The sequence below is a fragment of the Nanorana parkeri genome, unplaced genomic scaffold (assembly GCF_000935625.1).
Source record: "Nanorana parkeri isolate BGI_ZX_2015 unplaced genomic scaffold, ASM93562v1 scaffold420, whole genome shotgun sequence".
Taxonomy (NCBI): domain Eukaryota; kingdom Metazoa; phylum Chordata; class Amphibia; order Anura; family Dicroglossidae; genus Nanorana; species Nanorana parkeri.
In genome coordinates this window covers 185524-205986 of record NW_017306688.1, presented here as the reverse complement: position 1 = coordinate 205986, position 20463 = coordinate 185524, and the positions used below count along the sequence as shown (strand labels likewise).

The 20463-nt window shown below is 46.5% G+C and overlaps 1 protein-coding gene across 1 annotated transcript in view; it reads left to right on the top strand.

Annotated features, from left to right (window-relative positions):
• Positions 1-20463, top strand: part of SETDB1 (SET domain bifurcated 1) — a 45518-nt gene that overhangs the window by 21278 nt on the left and 3777 nt on the right. Inside the window, exons 10-21 of the mRNA XM_018559910.1 lie at positions 891-1020; positions 1181-1307; positions 1576-1719; positions 2119-2226; positions 4818-5396; positions 8162-8278; positions 8727-8902; positions 9967-10499; positions 15704-15729; positions 15971-16091; positions 18636-18795; positions 19611-19819. Coding sequence (XP_018415412.1) covers positions 891-1020; positions 1181-1307; positions 1576-1719; positions 2119-2226; positions 4818-5396; positions 8162-8278; positions 8727-8902; positions 9967-10499; positions 15704-15729; positions 15971-16091; positions 18636-18795; positions 19611-19819 — 2430 coding nt within the window. The remainder of the gene's footprint in view (positions 1-890; positions 1021-1180; positions 1308-1575; positions 1720-2118; positions 2227-4817; positions 5397-8161; positions 8279-8726; positions 8903-9966; positions 10500-15703; positions 15730-15970; positions 16092-18635; positions 18796-19610; positions 19820-20463) is intronic.

Below are 20463 nucleotides of genomic sequence, written 5' to 3'. Positions count from 1 at the left end.
CCGATTAGTTGGTTGGGGGGGGATTGGGTAGGGGGTTGGTCAGGGAGAAAAAGTTGTTTAGTGCACTGAAGATCTGCTTTAATTAGCCATAAGTATTTCTTCTGCCCCCCTCTGATTTAGCTTCACTCTGTTACTGGGCCTGTTTTTCTCTAACTTCATAGCTGAGCTTTACCAACTGCCATGCCATCCCCTTGTCCTGTGAGATTTCCTTACTGACCTCTATGGCTTTCTCACAGTGTAGTGTAGTTATATACACCCGTTTACGTGCAGAGGATGGTATGGAGTCCCTGTGGAATTATTTTTATTTTTTTTATAATAAACATGCTCTTATCCCTTAAAAACCATGAGAAAAAAGCACTGGCAACATTTAGAGATGGTACAAATCCAAAGGAAGGGACCGGCCGCACTCCAGGAAAAATTCTAACACTGATAATCTTATTCTTCTGGAAAACATGAACACATCCCCATTTAATAAATGCATTCCATCTCAATAAAGGTCCCAGCATTTCAATTGTTTTCAGACAGCAGCCAGTCTCATCCATTGTGCTGTCTGTGGAGGATAGGATGAGCCCCTGCTGGAATTTGGCACACGATCTTCCATTGGGTAACCCAGCTCACGGCTTGGTAGCAGTTTACCCTATACTTTTGCATTTGACTATTATCAAGACCAGGGGTAGGCAAACTGGCCCTCCACCTGTGGTGCACCTACAAATCCCATTAGGCATTGCAAGACTTTGACAGACATGACTCTCAGAGGCAGATGCATGATGGAATTTGTAGTTTTACCACAGATGGAGGGCCAGTGTTGGGCTTCCCCTGCTCTAGGGTGCTCTTCAATGTATAATTAAAGGCTTAAATATGATTAAACTGCCCGTGTTTGCAAATTGCAGGATGACAAGCGTTGTGAGTGGATCTATCGAGGCTCCACCCGCCTGGAGCCCATGTTCAGCATGAAGACCTCCACAGCTTCCACTCAAGAAAAAAAGCAGGCAGGACAGCAGCGAACACGTCCTAATGTGGGTGAGTTGACATAGAGGGCATTGTAGAGAAGTATAACTTTAACCGTTTGGATTCCAGCCACTGATTGGTTCCGAAGACCACTCAGGCGCTGTTCCTGGATTGTGAAATGATCTAGTTTATGGAAGAGTAGATCTGATGGACGTTCTTGTTGTGTTTGCAGGTGCGGTGCGGAGTAAAGGACCTGTGGTACAGTACACACACGATCTTACTGGGAGTGAATCTCCTTATAAAACTACAGAGCCAAGCTCACCCCAGTCGATCCCATCACCACAACTTATCGACACAGAGTAAGTTCTCCTTATCCAGGCAGGGCTAACAAATTGTTTCAGTGCACAGGAAGTTACAAGAACTCTGGATTTCTGGTGGGTCAGTTGATTCACTTACTTTCCACAGAACTTTCCCGTCACTGGGGCAGTTTTTCAATATATCACTGATGGAGCTTATGCAGGAATGCTGGGGGAAACCTGGAGGGTTTATTTTTTTTAGGGCCAGTTCTGGGCTCAAGCTTACTGCAGAACACTGCAAATTGTTAATGATGCCTGTCTCTCTTTTCAGCTCTGACAGCCAGCAGGCTCAGTCCAAGAAGCAAGTTGCAAAGAAAAGTACATCGTTCCGGCCAGGATCTGGAGGCTCCGGGCCATCGTCTCCTGTACCCAGTGAGCCGCCTCCCACTGTGCGGCCTGTCCAACAGAATCAGACCATCCAAATGCAGAATCAGACCATCCAAATACAGAATCAGACCAACCAATTTCAGCATCAGACCATCCAAATTCAGAATCGGGCCATCCAAATACAGAATCAGACCAACCAATTTCAGAATCAGACCAACCAATTTCAGAATCAGACCATCCAAATTCAGAATCAGACTAGCCAAATTCAGAATCAGGCCATCCAAATTCAGAATCGGACTGGCCAAATTCAGAATCAGGCCATTCAAATTCATAATCAGACCGGCCAAATTCAGAATCAGGCCATCCAAATTCATAATCAGACCGGCCAAATTCAGAATCAGGCCATCCAAATTCAGAATCAGACCGGCCAAATTCAGAATCAGACCAGCCAAATCCAGAATCAAAGCAGCCAAATGCAGATTCAGACCAACCAAATGCAGATTCAAACTGTTCACACCATCCAAGCTATACAGACTATTCCAACAATACATGCCATTCAGACTAACCAGACGATTCAAATCGCACAGTCTCAAAGGTGAGTTTGTCGGTCTTTACCTGTCTGCAGTGGAGCCACAAAGAGAATAATGTATTGCAGTATATTTTCCAGGTGTCTCCCCTTATATCCCAGCTTTGCGTTCTATCCTCTCAATGCAAACTAATTCAATAGAACCGAGGGTTCTTTAAATGCTTTGCTCTTGTTGGAACTAACCAGAACAGGCAATTTCTTTCATATTTTTAATTTTTTTGCTTTTTATATTTCAACACTAGGAAAACATTTTTTTGGAATGTTTCCTTTGTAGAAATAAGTTAGCGCTAATGATGGGTGGCTGGCTGCATAGTTAGGCAAACTAATAACTTTGATTCATCCTTGCTGAACTCCCAGCACTGTAAATCACAGTTCTGTCTCTCATAGAGTCAAGGCGAGCGTTACTTGCTCTCCCCCTTCCTTCGTTCATTAAATGTCTTGTATTCTTTTCACAGAATACAAGGCGTACTGTGATTGGGCAAGGATAGGTCCTGACGTTCATCTGCCCTTTCCCTCTCTGTCCAATCACAGAACAACATGTATTTTGTAAAAAGGATACAGGATGGGCAAAATGGGTAACTGACACTCTTAGAAGATGCTGAATGCTGGAAAGTGTAACAGAGGCTGCACTGTTGGAACAAAGCAAAGGTTGGAGATGCAGGCTGCTGGGTAGGTGAATATAATACCTCTTTTAGGGCAGGGAACTTTAATCTGCATTTGTTAAGCAACTATCAACTGCAATTTAAAGTATATTTTACTTATGTTGCCATCTCATAATGAAAGTGTACGTTATGCACAATATGGTGCACAAGTACACCTGTAGCCTGTGTGCTGAGGTCTTAAAAGCAACACTTAACAGTCTGAAAATCAGTAATTTATATAGGCTTGAGATTTACACAGCTCTACCACATAGCACAGTCCTATCTGGGAGGGGAGGAGACCTGATTTTTTGCTGCTGCATCTCAGCAACACTTAAAGGAGAACTATGGGGGGTTAGGGCTTTTCCCCATAGTTCTCCTAAGGGTAACGGGAGGACACAAACTAGCGTCCTCCTATCACCCAAAGCTCAGTATACCACGAGCTACAGCTCGCGGTATACTGAGACGCCGCAGCGGAACGGATCCCGACAATACTGTCTGGATCCACCCAGCTGCGTGAGTGACAGCTGGCTCTGCCTATCTAGAGGCAGAGCCAGCTGTACCCGCCCCTCTCCCGTTTGTTCCGCCAGTCAGCGCTGGAGGATCGGACTGGGGAGGGGGGATCCCTGCTGGGCGCCTTGAGTGACAGTCACGGCTCTCTGCACGGATAGATCGAGAAGTGAGCGAGCGCCGGTATATGTTCGCTCACTTTCCGATCTATTGAGCCGACCTGTTACAGTTTCATTGTCACAGGTCGGCTCAGATTATGAGGCTGAGTGAAAATCACTCGCCTCATAATTCTCCTTTTAAAGGTCTTGTCCCTCCCCTGGCCTGTGACTGGACGGTAAAGGAGAAGCAGCAGACTGATGAGCTCATCTCTGCTCTCTCTTCCAATTAGCCTGTGCCTTGCACTACAGCAAAGCTAATTGGCTTTACGTGTTGCTTCTCCCTCCCCCTGGCTCTGCTGTACAGGGACTGCAAGACACTGACATGAAGTCAAATTCAGATACTTACACTGCTTGCATAAAAAAAAAAACACATTTAAGGATATATTAATACAGAGTTGCATTCTTGTGTGTCTTTCATATCTGCCTGGAGTGCGAATTGAAGTTTAATGTTGATAGATGGAAGGTTATACACCTAGGCTGCGACAATAGCATTCCTTGAATTAGGATGGGCAAAACAGAGTTGTGCCGGAACCCTTATATACTTTGGGGGGAATTGATCAAAATCTGGAGCAGATTTGTCTCATTTTCAAATCTTACCTCAGCAAACTGAAGAGAGAACCCGATTGGTTGCCCTGGGCAACTGCTCCAGATCTGTCTGCTCCAGTTTTGATAAATTCCCCCCTTTGTATATACAATACAATAACGGAAATGGGTACAACATAATCATGTGCACTCTAAAAATACTTGCGTTCCTCCTTGAAAGTATTCCTGCTTTTTTAAAAGAACTATGGTCCAACCTTTTTTGGCCACTGTTTTCTTTAGGGTCACAGGAAGATATTTACTATGTCCTCCTGTGACCCAAAACTCCGCATATACCGGGCTACTGCCTGCTATATGCTGACAGAGCCATGCTGCGGCCTGGAAAGTTCCGGACAATACTATCGGGATCCACCCTGCCACCCGATTGACAGCTGAATCTGCCCACCCCTTTCCCTGTCCATCCCTCCAGTCAGCGCTGGACGAATGGGGGGGGGGGGGAATCCCTTCGGGGAGCGGTGACTGACAGTCACCGCTCTCTGCAGGGAGATGATTGGGTACTCCGTGATAAGCGGTATTTGATCGCTCAGTTCTCGATCCATAGAGCCGACGTGACAGCTTCAGTGTCGCACGTCGCCTCTAATTATGGAAATGAGGGTATTTCACTCTCCGTATAATTCTCCTTTAAGTAGACCAGAGTTGTGTTTTTCAGTTTGGATGTTGTTATTCATCTCATCTCTTTATTTCCTTCATATAGATTTGTGGCCAACGTGGCACAGATTCAAGTCCTTCAGACAAATGCATTGCCGACGGAGATCACTTATAAGGCTCCCACGGAGAAGCTGTTTTACCTACGCCACAACTGTAGCCACGCATGCTTATCCCGTGTCCGTAACATATCACATCGGATCAGGAACCCTCTGCTGGTGCCACTGCTGTATGACTTCCGCCGTATGACCGCACGGCGGCGGGTTAACCGCAAGCTGGGATTCCACGTCCTCTACAAAACGCCGTGCGGCCTCAGCCTGCGAACCATGCCTGAGATCGAGCGTTACCTTTTCGAAACAACCTGTGACATGCTGCTGTTGGAAATGTTCTGCTTGGACCCCTATGTTCTGGTGGACCGCAAGTTCCAGCCGCAGAAACCTTTCTACTATATCCCCGATATCACATACGGAAAGGAGGATGTGCCGCTCTCCTGCGTCAATGAGATAGACAGGACCCCTCCTCCACAGGTGGCATATAGTAAGGAGCGCATTCCCGGCAGAGGAGTATATATTAACACGGGCCAGGACTTTCTGGTGGGATGCGACTGCACGGATGGATGCCGAGACAGGTTAGATATGGAGATTTGTGTGTTTTAAAGGACTTGATACATTTACAGCCGATTTCGCTTTTGGCGAAGGAAAGTAGGCAGGAAAGAACCTTTTTTAATTTCATTTTTTTAGGAAGAATTTATTCAATGTATACCTTCATATGGCTGTGTGTAATCAAGGGGCTACAATTTGTTTCCTGCTTGTAAAGGATTTCCTTTGGTTGTTTGGAAGAGTTCACTACAGGGGTAGTCAAGCAGTGACTTTGGATTACAACAAAACCAAAAAATAGAGAAGTCCAGCGGAGTTAGGATCACCTCATTTATATACTGTATTTCGCGCTCCATAAGGCGCACCTGACCATAGGACACAGGGAGGGTAGGAGCCGGTAATAGCTGCAGTTAGTCATAGCTGAGACAGGTGGCGCTGTGATTACAGCGCCACGGTCCCAGTGACCACACAGAGCGGACGAAGAACAGACGTTCTTTGTCTGCTCTACGGGCTCTATGGTGAGCTCCTTTGCCGTGGTCACGGGTCCCCCAGAGGAGCGGGGGACCTCGAAAACCACGTCGGGGGCCCACAAACGATCGCCACCGCTCGATTTGATACAAGTGATCTAATTAGATCACTTGTATTAAACGAGCAGCGGCTCCCACTGTACATTTAGCTCTGCTTGTCAGGAGCAGGGCTGAATGTACAAAAAAAACTACTTACTGCATGTCTGGGGCGTCGGGCAACAGGGATTCGCTCCATAAGACGCACAGACATTTTTGCCCCCCCTTATGGGGGGAAAAAAGTGCGTCTTATGGAGCGAAAAATACGGTAAATAGCCTGTCACATGAGGACATCCTTTGTGCTTGAAAGATAAGCAGTTTTATTTCTAGTTGCAGCAAAGATGCTTTGCTTTAGAAGCTGTGAAAGCGTGGGATCGGCTTCTCCAGGACCTGCTTCTATCTGATTCCGTAGATTTTTTTTTAAGAAAGGGAGACTGGGTGGATACTGTCGTACAAGAAGCAAATATAAAGGGCTATTTGCATTCCTAAAATACATAGTGGTGTGTTGGTCTAGGGAGGTATGTGTTTACCAGTAAGGGATCAGGAAGGAATGTTTACCCCAGTAAAGCAAATTTAAAGAAGCAGTATCACCACAACTGAAAAATCTCAGATTCTCCCAGGTGGCCAAGTACATGCAGCACATGGTCTGGTTCTGATCTGTAGCCCCGTTGTGCATTAAACGCCCATTTTTATCTCTGCTGGGGCTGCATGTAGTTGCACCCCAGACTGAAGCCCAGTTTATGGGTGTTCTTATGGGGGGAGCTCCAGAAGAGCACGGAAACTACTATCATTTACTCACCTTCTCCTCATTCACGGCCTGCCTATTCGGTCCATTCACAGCCTGCCTGATCTGTCCACTCACAGCCTGTCCATTTACTGCTTGTCTATTCTGCATTTACATTGCCATTCATGTCCTGTTCTGACCGTTACCCTGCTGTGCTCAATGATGGCGCTGATGTGCCTGCTGCCAGTGACCAGCAATGTCATTACGCACTCATTATACATTTGTCTCCCTAAGAACTGCGGTGGTGTTAGGGGAACACCACCAACCATGCTAGCTCTGCTTCAACTCCAAGCAAGAAGGGACAAAGTGTTACATGCATGAATGGTGAACCATTGACTTCATTACATTGAGTCACTGACCCAATTCTAATCTAAAACTTTTTCTCTATTGTTTTGTTTACTGCTTGCTTGTTTCTTGTCTATGACTCTAGTAATAGAGGTAGACACAGCTATGCAACTGGCAATGGCCTTTTCGGAGGAGGCTAACAGTGGCATCCTGCAAATTTCATTCATAGCAGGTATACTTTAAAGCCTTGGTTCTCAACTGGTGGGTCGTGAACCAAAAGTGGGTCGCGACCCCCTTGTTCATTGCGTCGCCATATGCCTTCCACTTTTCTAGGTAAGAGGCTACTCAGCCTCCCCCTAGCGCAGCACCGTCCATTCTTACACCGAGCAGCCATTCAACATATGTTGCCCGGCGCCAAGTGTCGACTTGAGGTGGGGTGGGCTGGGGGTATGGCCGCGAGGGAGCTCTATCCATGCATGCATAGCTTATAGCTCTCTAGCATGTCCTGTAGAGGTGCCTGGACTGGAGTGACATCCCATTCTGGCTCCCAGCAACTCTACAGGCGACCATGGGAGCTGTACAAGCAATGCAGATATGGATGGAGCTCCGTCACAGCACAGCAGCCCACACTGCTGTGCTTTCCATCGCAGTGTGACTTGCGCCGGGACTTAATGACCAAAGGTGGGTCCTGAGTTTACACAGGTTGAGAACCACTGCTTTAAAGAGATCCTGTCACCACTCCATACCTAACCAGACAAACATACTGAGTACATGTAATGACATACCCATAAATGTGTCAGAGGCTGTGTACTTCAAAGAGGCTTAGCAGCTCTTGGACGGGGTGGGTGGGTGGGTCAACATCCTGTAATCTGCATTGACCGTCTGACAGCTGCCCATTGGTTCCTGCTCAACATCATGCACTTTGAATATCATTCAATCTGCTTGTAGTCAGTGAAGTTCTAGGATTCTGCCATGGTATTGGCATAGCTCCAATTGAATAAACCATGAATGACGAGGGTCTTTGGGGGGCTTCTGCTAACAGAGGTGGTTGTGATTGGACTGGGAAGTGCGGTCAGTAGGGTTTGTGCCTTTCATCCTGCCAGTTATTAATGACTTATCTTCTGAGTCGGTCTTATGTCTAAAAGCGATGCTTCTTTTATTTCAGGTCAAAATGTGCCTGTCACCAACTGACGTTGGAGGCCACTGGCTGCACGCCGGGAGCGCAGATTAACACACAAGCTGGATACCAACACAAGCGTCTGGAGGAGTGTCTTCCTACGGGGTAAAGCCAGATGACTATAACTGAGTGCAGTGGGTACTGTGATAGGATTTTGCTGTGGTTTTCTGTTTTTAGCTGGATTACAACACTTATCACAAGCCACTGCCACCTCTGCTTTGTACTCTGTGACACCATCTTGTGTAATGTCATTGAAGGGTAGTTGGCAGATTGTTTATGTAGATTCTCTTATTCGCTAGGGCAATTGTCTCCTTTCGGTCATATGATCTATCTACCAGTAGCTGCCTCATTTCCCACCCTCGGCTTATATTCGGGTCAATACTTTTTCCCAGTTTTTTTGGCTAAAATTAGGTACCTCGGCTTATATTCGGGACGGCTTATACTCGAGTATATACGGTAAGCTCCTGCCCATATGAATAGCGGCAGTGAACTGAATGTCCAAGCACTTGTCTCCTGTACCAGCCCTAACATTTGTGTTTTCTTTCTATCGCAGGGTGTATGAATGCAACAAGAGATGTAAATGCAATCACAATCGAAATCTATGCACAAACCGCTTGGTTCAGCATGGCCTCCAAGTGCGTCTCCAGCTTTTCAAAACGCAAAACAAAGGTTGGGGTATTCGTTGTCTGGATGACATTGCAAAAGGGTCTTTCGTCTGTATATATGCAGGTAGGGCTACTTTTTTAAAATTTTTTATTAAATATATATATTTTTTAAATAAAATTTCTGTGTATGAAGAAGGAACAAACAAACTCATGAGTAATCACTGTAATATTGCAAGTGCTACAGCGTGTATAAAATATAAGGAATGTAGAAAGTGGCAGAAATTGGTGACACCACAAATGAGGTTGAGCGTGATGGTATTACAGTGGTCAATACACAATTATAGTGATCAACAGGAGCTAAAAATGAAGAGCTAACTTCAACCTGGATTAATCATGCACTACTTATGCAAACTGTGTATATGTGTGCGTGTGTACATGATATATGCACGTACACAAGCCTGAACCTCACACCTAATAAAGGGGCCCTGCAGCCAAAACATATGCTGGGTTCAGACCTTTGCGTTTTTGTTTGATGCATTTTTCATTGAAATCAATGGAAATGCATCTCAATGATTGTCCTAAGACGTGCATGCTGATGTGCGTTGACATCTGATGTCTATTGTCTGTGTCTGCCCCACAGTTTCTGAATGAAATTCCCGCATTTAACAGCTGTCATTGAAAGAAGTAAGGGGAAACTTATTGGAGGGTGGGGCAACATAAAGCTGACAGAGGATCTAAGCTAGTGTTCTGTCGAGGTGGCCAACTCGTCGAGATCCACAACTCATGACGTCATGTCCGTTGTAGATTTCAACGTGATGGCACTAGTGCGCGTGTGCCATCGTCAGGGTTTCGGCCATTCTCGTTGACTTCTCCAGTTGCCGTAGGTGCGCCTTTGAAATTGTCATCCATTTCTTCAACTCTTGCGCTTGTGGCATCGGGTGCCCGCACTGGCGCAGATTGTAGAGCTTGATGCGTCCATGAGGGGGGTTGGATGTCTCGACAAGTTGGAGAATTTGATAGAACACCGGTTTTACTATCTTAAACATTTCTTGGGAGTTCTACTTTAAACAGTTTTTGAATTAGATGAATAGTAAGTTGTTTTAATTCATAAGAATCATAGCTCACCTACAGTATAAAGATCATCCAGTTTGGTAATTGGATAAACCCTTCCTTTGTGCTTCCTCACAGGTAAAATCCTGACAGATGACTTTGCAGACAAGGAAGGGTTGGAGATGGGAGATGAATACTTTGCAAATTTGGACCACATCGAGAGTGTAGAAAACTACAAGGACGGTTACGAAAGTGATGTCAAGTCGTCTTCGGATAGCAGCGGCGTAGACATCAAGCATCAGGGGGAAGAACACAGCGGCACAGAAGATCAGGACGAGTCCCAAGACGACAGTTCGGACGACAATTTTGGAAAGAACGAGGACATCACAACCAGCTCTGTATGGCGGAGCTATGCTACACGGCGGCAAACTAGGGGACAGAAAGAGAACGGGACTGTAGACACCTCCTCTAAGGACTCTGCTCTAGCCAGACAGACCAGCCAAGAGGAGACCACAGACTGCAAACTGCCCGAGGAGACCTCCAAGAACAAGGTTGCTTCTTGGTTGAGCTCTAACACGGACTCATTTTTGGACCCTGATAGCCGGTCGTCTCTCAAATTGGGGGATGCAGCAGATATAGAGAAGCAGGGGAAGAAGGAGGAACCTGCCAAGGTGAGATTGGGCCACTGGTAACTGGTGTTATACAAATATCTGTTTTCTGAAGGAGGGTGCATTGTCCACACAGTTGTAGACCTTCCAGGGTTTGACGGTGATGAGCTCAACTCTACTCAACTTTTTTTTTTCCCCCCGCACCTGTGGCAAGTGCTTTCTTGTGTTGACACCTGATTACTCAATTCCCTGCAAACTTTCGTCTTCGCAATATAACCCTTTAAAACTGCAGCAGCTATCTTGAGCCTGCCTTCCTTTCCTCTCTGAAGGACCTCCATCATCATCCACCCTCTCTCCTCCTGATCTGTGCTATCTTTTGGATTATCTTTTACAGCCATTAGCGTCCCCTGTCATCAATCATTTTTGCTCTTCATCATGTGTGGGTGTCAGTCAGTGTTACTGCTCTTCCCAAGCATTATATGAATTAGGGATGCACCGATACTAGTATCAGTATTGGTGCCGATACTGTGTATTTGGGAGCGTACTAGTATGCGCCCAAATGCTCCAATACCTAGCCCGATACCCAAACTTCTGGTATCAGGAAGCCGGGCAGAGAGTCATTACACGCTTCCTAGCTTCCTGATTGGCCGGCTCGATGATTGGCCGGCTCGATGCTCCCTCGTGACGAGGGAGCATCGAGCCGGCTTCCGAGCCAATCAGGAAGCTGGACAGCGTGTAATGACTCGTGTAATGACAGGAAGCCAGGTGTGTAATGACAGCGTGTAATGACAGGAAGCCAGGCGGCAAGTCATTACCCGCCCCCGGCTTCCTAATTGGCCAGAAAGCCGGCTCCATTAGCTTCCCTGCTAATCAGGAAGCCGGGTGGCGAGTCTTCACACGCCGCCTGGCTTCTTTAATGGGACCTCCGGTATCGGTATTCAGTATCGCCGAGTACCGTAAAAAAATATTGGTACTCGATACCAAAAAAAACAGTATCGGTGCATCCCTAATATGAATAAACACCTCCAAAGCATCCCTTCTCGGGCTAAAGTCTGCAACACCCAGTGGCCAGCAAAGATGCTCACCTAAAGGGATGCTACGCATGTGTCATTTTTATATAGCGCTCAAGGAAGGAGGCTGGCAACTCGATCTTGCTGTTGCGTAAAGGCCAGCAGAAGGATCCAGTGACTTGCCAGTCAGTCACTGGGTCTCAAAAAAGGTATTTCTTGAAAGCAAAAGGGTTTGATTAAAAAATGTAAAAGAGCACGCCAGGATTTTTCTTATTAACCCTTGCAGTGGGGCTACCTCTGCACTGCAAATGTTAAGCGCTCGTTTGTGTCTAGGTGCCGAAATTTATACTCACCTGAAGCTCCAAGCCGGTCAGCTGTCACAGAGCTCTCTCCAGCCTGGCTTCCCCTCCATGCGGCATTGTAATCTTCTTCAGCGTCCTCAGGTATATACTGTACACTGTGTATAGAACATGATGATTTAAGGGCCCTTACACCAATACAGAGGAGGGGGAGAGACATTGGAAGGACCCGTCTAAGAAGAATTGGGCTCAGTGCTTCGGGTGAGTCTAACTTTTTTTTTAAACCTAGACACAAACGACCCCTTGCAGAGCAGGGGTTGCCCCACTTCAAAGGTTAAGTAAAAAAAAATCCGGGAGTTCTTTGTTTATTGTTGCTTATTGATCAGAGGGGAGGGGGAACAAGAGAAGGTATTGTATGCATACATTACACTTCAGTTTTCAATCAGGATTCAGCCTTGAATTAGCTGCTCTCTTAGTGAATTGGTAAAGAGGTACTTTGGAGTGCTTATCAATCCAGTATGGCACCCCTCTGTGCTTGGGCAAAACCTTTGCACCCCTTGCTTGCTGACCAAGTGGACAAGATATGATGGTATTCATTCATTGATCAAAGTGGACCTAGTGGCATCAGATATGGTTTTCATGTTAAGTACGTGCCTGCTAAGTCATGTGTAATTGTAATGCTTACAGGCATTTAATTCTACTTCTACTCCGACATGTTTCTCATCAATAGGGGCTTAATCATAAAGGTCATCACTAAGCCCTTACTGGGGAGGAATGTGTCAAGGGTGTAGGAAAAGGGTCCAGTGGTGAGCGATGTACCACAGGCCGGCTTTGTGAGTTTGCATTACTTGCAGAAAAGCATGTTGGCGATCAAGAAACAAACAGCTGAAATGCTGACTGTGCCGTGGGCACGTTGTAGGACCAGAATCAGAGGAGAATCAAGGTCACCTGTGAGCACAGTGGGGCACTCATAATAGGAGGGGCAGCATGGGAGGACTTCTTTTCTGTTTGCAAAGCAGCCCACAGCTGCCTGGTACTGATTCAGGTTTTTGTTTTAATGAGAGTGCAGGTTGGCTGGTTAGAAACTTGACTTTTCAAGCAGTTTGTGCCTTCTATATATATCTCTGGGACCAATGGATGGACCATGTGCTATAAGAAAATGAGGGCTCACAGAGTAGGTTTGTGAACACTGAAATATACATAAATCACAAAGATGAAAAAGCGCCACTCCTGTGAAACCTTTACTCACGTTGCTGGTGTCGGCATACAGCGTGTCAGCTCGTTTGGAGATGTCGGAGAGCAGTCTAATAGCTGTCGGGGGTGATTGTTTAAACACCGCGGTCTCAGCTGGCCAGGCTGAGCCGCGGCTGTGTGGGTATAAGGTAATGTCAACTGCCGGACCGTTCGGGGACCAAAGGAGTCGATCCGCGCGTGTCTCGGGTATGTCAAAAACGGAGGCGAATGGAAGAGATGGACAGGGGCAGTGTCCAATGCTGACGGCTACGCGTTTCGAGGCTCTGCCTCTTTGTCAAGCCTGAGTGGGTATTCCCTCGTGACGGGTATTCCCATTATATTCTCATTACACGCTGTCATTACACACCTGGCTTCCTGTCATTACACGCTGTCCATCCCTGTTTCTGATAGAGCTTGCACACTGTACTCCTGCTCATTTACAGTTAGACCACACACATCTATAAGCGTAACAGGTCCTTTACCCATTAGTGAGTGCGCTCTAGCCTTTTTGTTGTATTATTTACTGAAATATAGAAGCCCAAAGACCCAGTCAGTGACCTCATTGCTGAATCCTAATTAGCTGGCTCTGCCTCTAGATAGGCAGAGCCAGCTGTCACGCAGCTGGGCGGACTTAGACATCGATGTCGGGATCCGCTCCAGCTGCGGCGTCTCAGTATACCGTGAGCTGTAGCTCGCAGTATACTGAGCTTAGGGTGACGGGAGAACGCTAGTTTGTGTCCTCCCGTTACCCTAAGGAGAACTATGGGGAAAAGCCCTGACCCCATAGTTCTCCTTTAATCCGATCTTCTTCTTTCCTGTAGTTTTCAGCTGTCCCTCCAGCGCTGGGTGCGGGTCTCCGATCCAGCTCTGACTCCTCTGTCCTCCTCTTCTCTCATGTCCTGCAGAGTCTGTGCGAGTACAAGCTGCTCCATAGACTTACCTTGTGTCTCCCGGCCGAACATCTGAAGTGCGCATGCGCCCGCCCCAAACTCCTTTGCGGCCTCCCAAGAAATTTTCAGATGTTCGGACGGGAGCGCGCGGCAGAGACCCCCTTTTGAAAAAGTTTTTTTTTTTTTTACATCGTTTGGCATATATCTACTGCTTGTTAGCAGTAGATATATGCTAAAACATGCTGAGGGTTTAATAACCCTTTAACTTATTATAATGGGGTATCTTATTCCTTATTATAAATCAAAACAAACACAAACTGATGGGGACAAACTATGAATGATGAACAAAGACTGACCAGCTTGACATACACCTGGGTCAGTTCCATGTTAAAACTATGGGCTATCTGCAGTTTAAAAGCTACTCCATCCATGTACATGATCCTGCCCATCATTAGGAGTTTATTGAAGTGCAGGGCTTTTTACTTGGGGGTGCAAGACAACTGCAGTATCAAGCCTGTACAAACCACAAATGGCCACCAATGTAAGGGGTTGCTTCTACCCTGGGCACCAATGTAAGCAATTACTTCCACCCTGGCCACCAATCTAAGGGCTTTCCATGTTGCCCCCCTCCCTCCACACTACATAGGGAACAAATAGTTACAAGCCTTTCCCCCAAATATCAGTCAGATCTTGGAGAATGTTGAGTATACCAAATCTTACGAGAAGAGGATCCTACACTGCTGTAAGGTCTTCTCATCTCATCGGTCTAGTCATCATTTGTAGGAATCTAGTCAGCAGGAGGAGGTCACCCCATGCACTATTGAAGTTGGGGAATGGCGAGTATTGTACCTAACTACCCCTTCCCCACAGGTACTTTTATACTTCTATGTTGCCTTTTAGGGACAGGGGAACCTTCAATAAATGGCTCTTGCCACGGAGGTCTATAAAACATTTTCCCTGTATGCTTATTTACTAAAGGGAGACTCCGGGATTTTTCATTCTTCAATACAAAATCCAGGTCTCGGTCATGTTATACGCTGCCTGGTCTAAATTGTTTTGCCCTTTTGCTTATGGTACATGATTTGAACAATGATTCATTATTGATTTCCATGGAACACTCACTCTTAATCGTTCAACGTTGCAAACATTTAACACAATGTAAACAATGATTTCAGCCTTAGAGACCCTGTTACTTTGCCCATTTAAAGCTAAGTTTCAGTGTTTCCTGATAGCCTTCCCCCCTGGAAGGTACTCCTCAATCCACTCCTCCTTACCACCTTCTTGATCCATCAGAACCCATGCTATAATGCATCTGCGATTCTGGGTATGGGGCAGTATGTGACCTCCCCCAACTGACAGTACTTGGAGAAGGCCCAAACACTTATGGAGGCAGTGAAATCACTCACCCTGGTAAACTCCCAGACCAGAGCCAACCTAGAGAGGACTCCTGCAGCTGGAAGGTGGCAAGGGAGGGCAAGTTGGTGAGTATACGATACTGGCAGGTTGGGTCCTTTTTCTCATCATCTCACGGGGATTGGGGTCCAGGAGAGGAGATCTTAGGCAGGTGTGACAACGCTGCTCGGGATTTCAGTTCACCAGTGGCAGTGTTGCCACTGAAGTTGAAAGCCCGCTGAATTTTTGGCAGGATCAACAGGCATTTTTCTATTCTTGCAGCATTTTTAAACAGACTAACCATGGGCAAATATTGCATGCATTGCAGAGATGTACTGATTATGACACTTTGGATTTGAGATCCATTGTGATGTGCTCCTTCTGATTAGCTCCTGTGCACTTAGAAAGCTTTACTCTGACCTGTGTTCTCTCTTCCAATACAGGATACTGAAGACAGCAAGCCTGCTGGGTAAGTGCACATTGCTACACGCCTACACAAATAGTCTATAGAACAAGGCTTCTATCGAACAATGCATCTTCTGTGGTGCCTATGCCAGCCAATCAGATTCCTATTTGTTCCTGTAGTAAGTAGAAACTGCAAAGGAGCATCTTGTTACCATGGGCAACCGTCTATGGTGTATTACATGGATGCTATTGTTATAAATGGCTGCTCTCATTTTCATTATTGTTCCATCCGCTTTGTCACACAGGGAGAGCAATCGATCGTATGGTTATAATCCAACGCCAGCTAAGCCTGAGGGCATCAAAAGGCCACTGAGCAAAACCGCCATGCACCAGATCAGACGCCAGTCCAATGCCCACTCTAATGAAGTAAGCAAAGAGCTTGTATGTGTCACGTCACCTGCGACCTGCCATCCTGTCACTTCTTTTCTGCTGAAGGGGAATGATCCTAATTACAGCTTGTCACGTGGCCTCGTTTCTATGTGTATGTCAGGTGTATATATTTATCACCATTATGTTCTGGTTAAAATGTACAGTATTGTGTTTCAATGGGAGCAATTCATGTCTTTGCTTTTGATTTGAGTTGTTCCTCTGAATTTAAAGCTGAACTCCGGGATAAGCAAATGTCACTTAATACAAGACTCGTGTATTCTTCCTTGAATCATGGTGAGCTTTGTGTTTTACTTCCAGATCTGTGCAGTGATCCAGTGTGAAATTTTGCCTCTATGCAGGAGCTTCCTCTAATTGGGACCGGTCACTGCTACTCACTTTTCTTGTGAAGGATGACTGGTCTGATCTCCACCCCCTCCTGGGTGTGGCTGCTGCTGGGTCCCTCCCACAGCTCTTCTCGCTGCACAGACTATGTACAGCACAGTGATGATGTCACCACTACAATGCAATACATTTGGTGCACATGAACATTATTTGTCGTATGGGACTATTGAGAAATCTATTTAAATGAACATTTTTGGACCTGGAGTTCAGCTTTAAATAGCTCTATACCGCTCGTCTGTACTGTAACCTAATCCACCGAATAGATTTCTAATTGTTGCCTATTGGAGGCTGTGGACGTGTGGGCTCTGTGAAATGGCATGAATCGATGTCCAGGTAAAGCCACTGATTGGCTGCCTCTGACTGACCATGACCCTTTCAGAGACCACATGTCCCTCCACTGTGGTGGTGCTTGCACTAGTACTCGGAGGGAACCCGTAGCTTCGGTATTAGAAAACTACTTTCTAAGCAGCTTGAAACAAATCCATCCGCATTATAAATGTCTAGAAAAAATAAACCAATTGGCATTCCATATGGAATCATTTATGAAAGAAAATCTCTGGGGAGAAACGGTAACACTTGCAGTGGGGCTATCACCACACTGCAAGGGGCAGGTACTTGTTTTTGTCTAGCCTCTCTTCCCCTCCACTCCAGCAATGGACTGTACCTTGGTGTTCTATACACTGCATTGGACTTGATGTAATCAAGGTTCAGGTGAGTATATTTTATTTTATTTTTTATCCCTAGGTGAAAACGAGCACTTAACCCATGTAGACCGGAGGAGCCACAACATTGGTTAAGAATACTTCTCCCTGGAGTTCTTCTTTTAACCACCTTCATTTTTATACATGAAAATGTAAACTGGGCTGCAGATTTATAGTAGTACCAAAGTGCATTCTTCATAGTACTGTATACTGGTATGGCTGGCAAAGCATTCTAGAAAAACCTTCATCGGTAATACATTGTGCACACCTATAAATATGGGACTCTGGGGCTTCTCGGGTACACAGTCCACGAGATCGGTGGTCACCTGACAGGGCTATGTCTCCTTAACATTTCTTTGCAAAGAAATTGGAAGAACCAAACCTCTTCACCTATGTGCAGTCCTGGATAAATAGGAGTCCTTTGTCCTAAGTCAAAGGCATTCAGAACTGCTGGTCTCTAATGGGTTGACAGTGTCTTTAAATCTTTTTGTACAACAGTTGTTTTGCTTTAAAGTTTTTTGAACACGCTACCAAAAATGCACATTCTAATACAGCAAATATTTATCACGTTTACTTTTGTTACAAATATACATCGTGTACCATTTTCTGTATGCTGTGGAGCCTGTCTGCATAGTAAGTGGGCAGGCAGTGTATACATGTCACATACGTTTGGCAAGGGCATCTCCACAGTAGGTAAGAGCTGGCCTCTGTAGTGTAGTACTTGGGCCCAGATCTCTATTTTCCAGGGACCGTACCTTGTGCCCAAAACACCCAACAGGCCTATCCGCCCCTACACACGTGAAGGCATCTCCCTGCCTTCTTTATACTGCTGCCTGTTCCACTCTGCCGGATGCTCTACTCTGCTGCCTGCTTCACCTGGCTGCCCTCCCTCTCCTGAATAGGCCCAGGTGCTGCCTGGGATCTCCGCCACCTCCTTCTGGTTCCCTTACACTCAGGACACACTGCGACATCAGCCCAACCAGGGTGAGGCTGCAGCTTTCTCCCCTTGACGTCCCCGCACTTGGCATGTCTGCAAAGTGAGCAGGCGACTGGGCAGTCTATACACTTCACACAGCAAGCAAGTATGTTTGTCTGCGTACTCTTGCTTGGAGTCGCTGTCAATCAAACAGGGTGCGACCGCAACACTGACCACAGGAGATGCAGGCATGCCATGCGTTTGTTGCTTCTAGGAGTTACAATACGCCACTCCAAGGGATGCAAACTGACCTGTGCATGACATACTCATTGCAAAGAAGACAGACTGGCAGGATCACCAGGTATTTCTCTGCACACTCCTAATCTTAGAGAGCAGGCTACATCTGTTAGATAACATGGACACACAAGGGCACATACACACAGGAAATAATACATTTTGGGGTAACACTGACGTTCATACAGGCTGTCAGTCCATGTCTGATGTTTACTCTGTGCCATCCAGGATGTGCTGACCTTGTCCAGCAGTTCGGGGAGTGATGTCGGCAGTGGGGCAAACAAGAAGCCCACCACCCAGACTAATGCCAATGACAGCGACGATGTCCAAACCATTTCTTCTGGTTCTGATGTAGACGAGGACAAGAAGCACATAACCACTACTACCGGTACAGAACAAGCAGAACGTATTGGGTGTCTTGTGCAGTATTAATGCTTGTGGTCATGTTCATAGTTCTAGCAGGCAATGTGACAGATTCCAACGGTTTATACCAGAGTGACAGCCAAAAATGCTGATGGGCACATGCATAGAATTTTTGGCCGTGAAATCTCGAATGTGAAAGCAAATGAGCCCTTTATTGTTTTTGTGTTACACGTTGACTGGGGTAAAGATCACAGACAGGGCATATTTCATGCAAAGGTGACCGAGTCTCTCGCTTTCCATCATTGTCCATGAGAGATCTGTCCATGTATCTGCATCTTAAAGGACATTTCTACTTTCACAGTTAATAAAAACAAGTTCGCAGGCAGTTTAGACATCAAAGTATTGGCTTTTGATTTGTGGATATTAAGACAGGACATTCCGCTGAAGTGAGAATGCTAAGTGGGAGGGTCTGCCTGCTATTGCCGCATGAACATTCCCAGGGTTGTAATAAATGAAAACCTGCTGATAAAAGCGATGAGCCAATCACATGAAAAAGAAATGTCATGTGACATACCTGATGTCAAATGTCATACGAGCGTTCTGTACAATCGGTATACAGAACACTCCCAATTGTTGCCGTTGTTGCAAAAGAGCGACATTAGTTTTTTGACAATTATAGGAAATTGGAGCTTTTTGTGGAAATGGAAAGAATGTTAAATAACCTCTTCATTTTTTAATAGTGAAATTTACCCTTGGGTAGTTTACCTTTGGAAAAAGTCAACTACCTTTTTAGCAGATGTTAAAGTCCAGTATGTGATGTGTCTTCCTGTGTCCAATCAGGCCCAGTGAAGAGACAAGTGGCTGTAAAATCCACCCGCGGCTTTGCCCTAAAATCCACCTATGGCATGACAGTGAAGCCCAACATGGCATCTGCGGACAGAGGCGAAGGAATGATTGGCCGGAGGACAACGCGGCAATTTTACGATGGGGAGGAGTCTTGTTACATTATCGACGCCAAACTTGAGGGAAATTTGGGTCGATACTTGAATGTAAGAAAATGATAAATCAGTGACCCAAAACACTGACCATGCTCCCTTTTTCGTCCTCTCTTGCTCTTCCTCCCTTGCTATCTCCCCCCCCACCTCTCTTGCTCGCCTCCCTGTCTCTCTCCCTCCCATTGCCTGTCTCCCTCTCATATGTTCCCTCTCTCGCTCCCTCCCTCTCTCTCTTACTCCTTCTCTCACTCGCTCTCTCTCCCCATGGCTCCCTCTGTTTAGCTCGCTGGCTCACCCTCTCTTGCGCTGGCTCTCCTGCTCCTTCTCGCTCTCCTGCTCCTTCTCGCTCTCCTGCTCCCTCTCGCTCTCCTGCTCCCTCTCGCTCTCCTGCTCCCTCTCGCTCTCCTGCTCGCTCTCCTGCTCCTTCTCGCTCTCCTGCTCCCCCTCGCTCTCCTGCTCCCCCTCGCTCTCCTGCTCCCCCTCGCTCTCCTGCTCCCCCTCTCTCTCCTGCTCCCCCTCGCTCTCCTGCTCCCTCTCCTGCTCCCTCTCCTGCTCCCTCTCCCGCTCCCTCTCCTGCTCGCTCTCCCTCTCGCTCTCCTGCTCCCTCTCGCTCTCCTGCTCCCTCTCGCTCTCCTGCTCCCTCTCGCTCTCCTGCTCCCTCTCGCTCTCCTGCTCCCTCTCGCTCTCCTGCTCCCTCT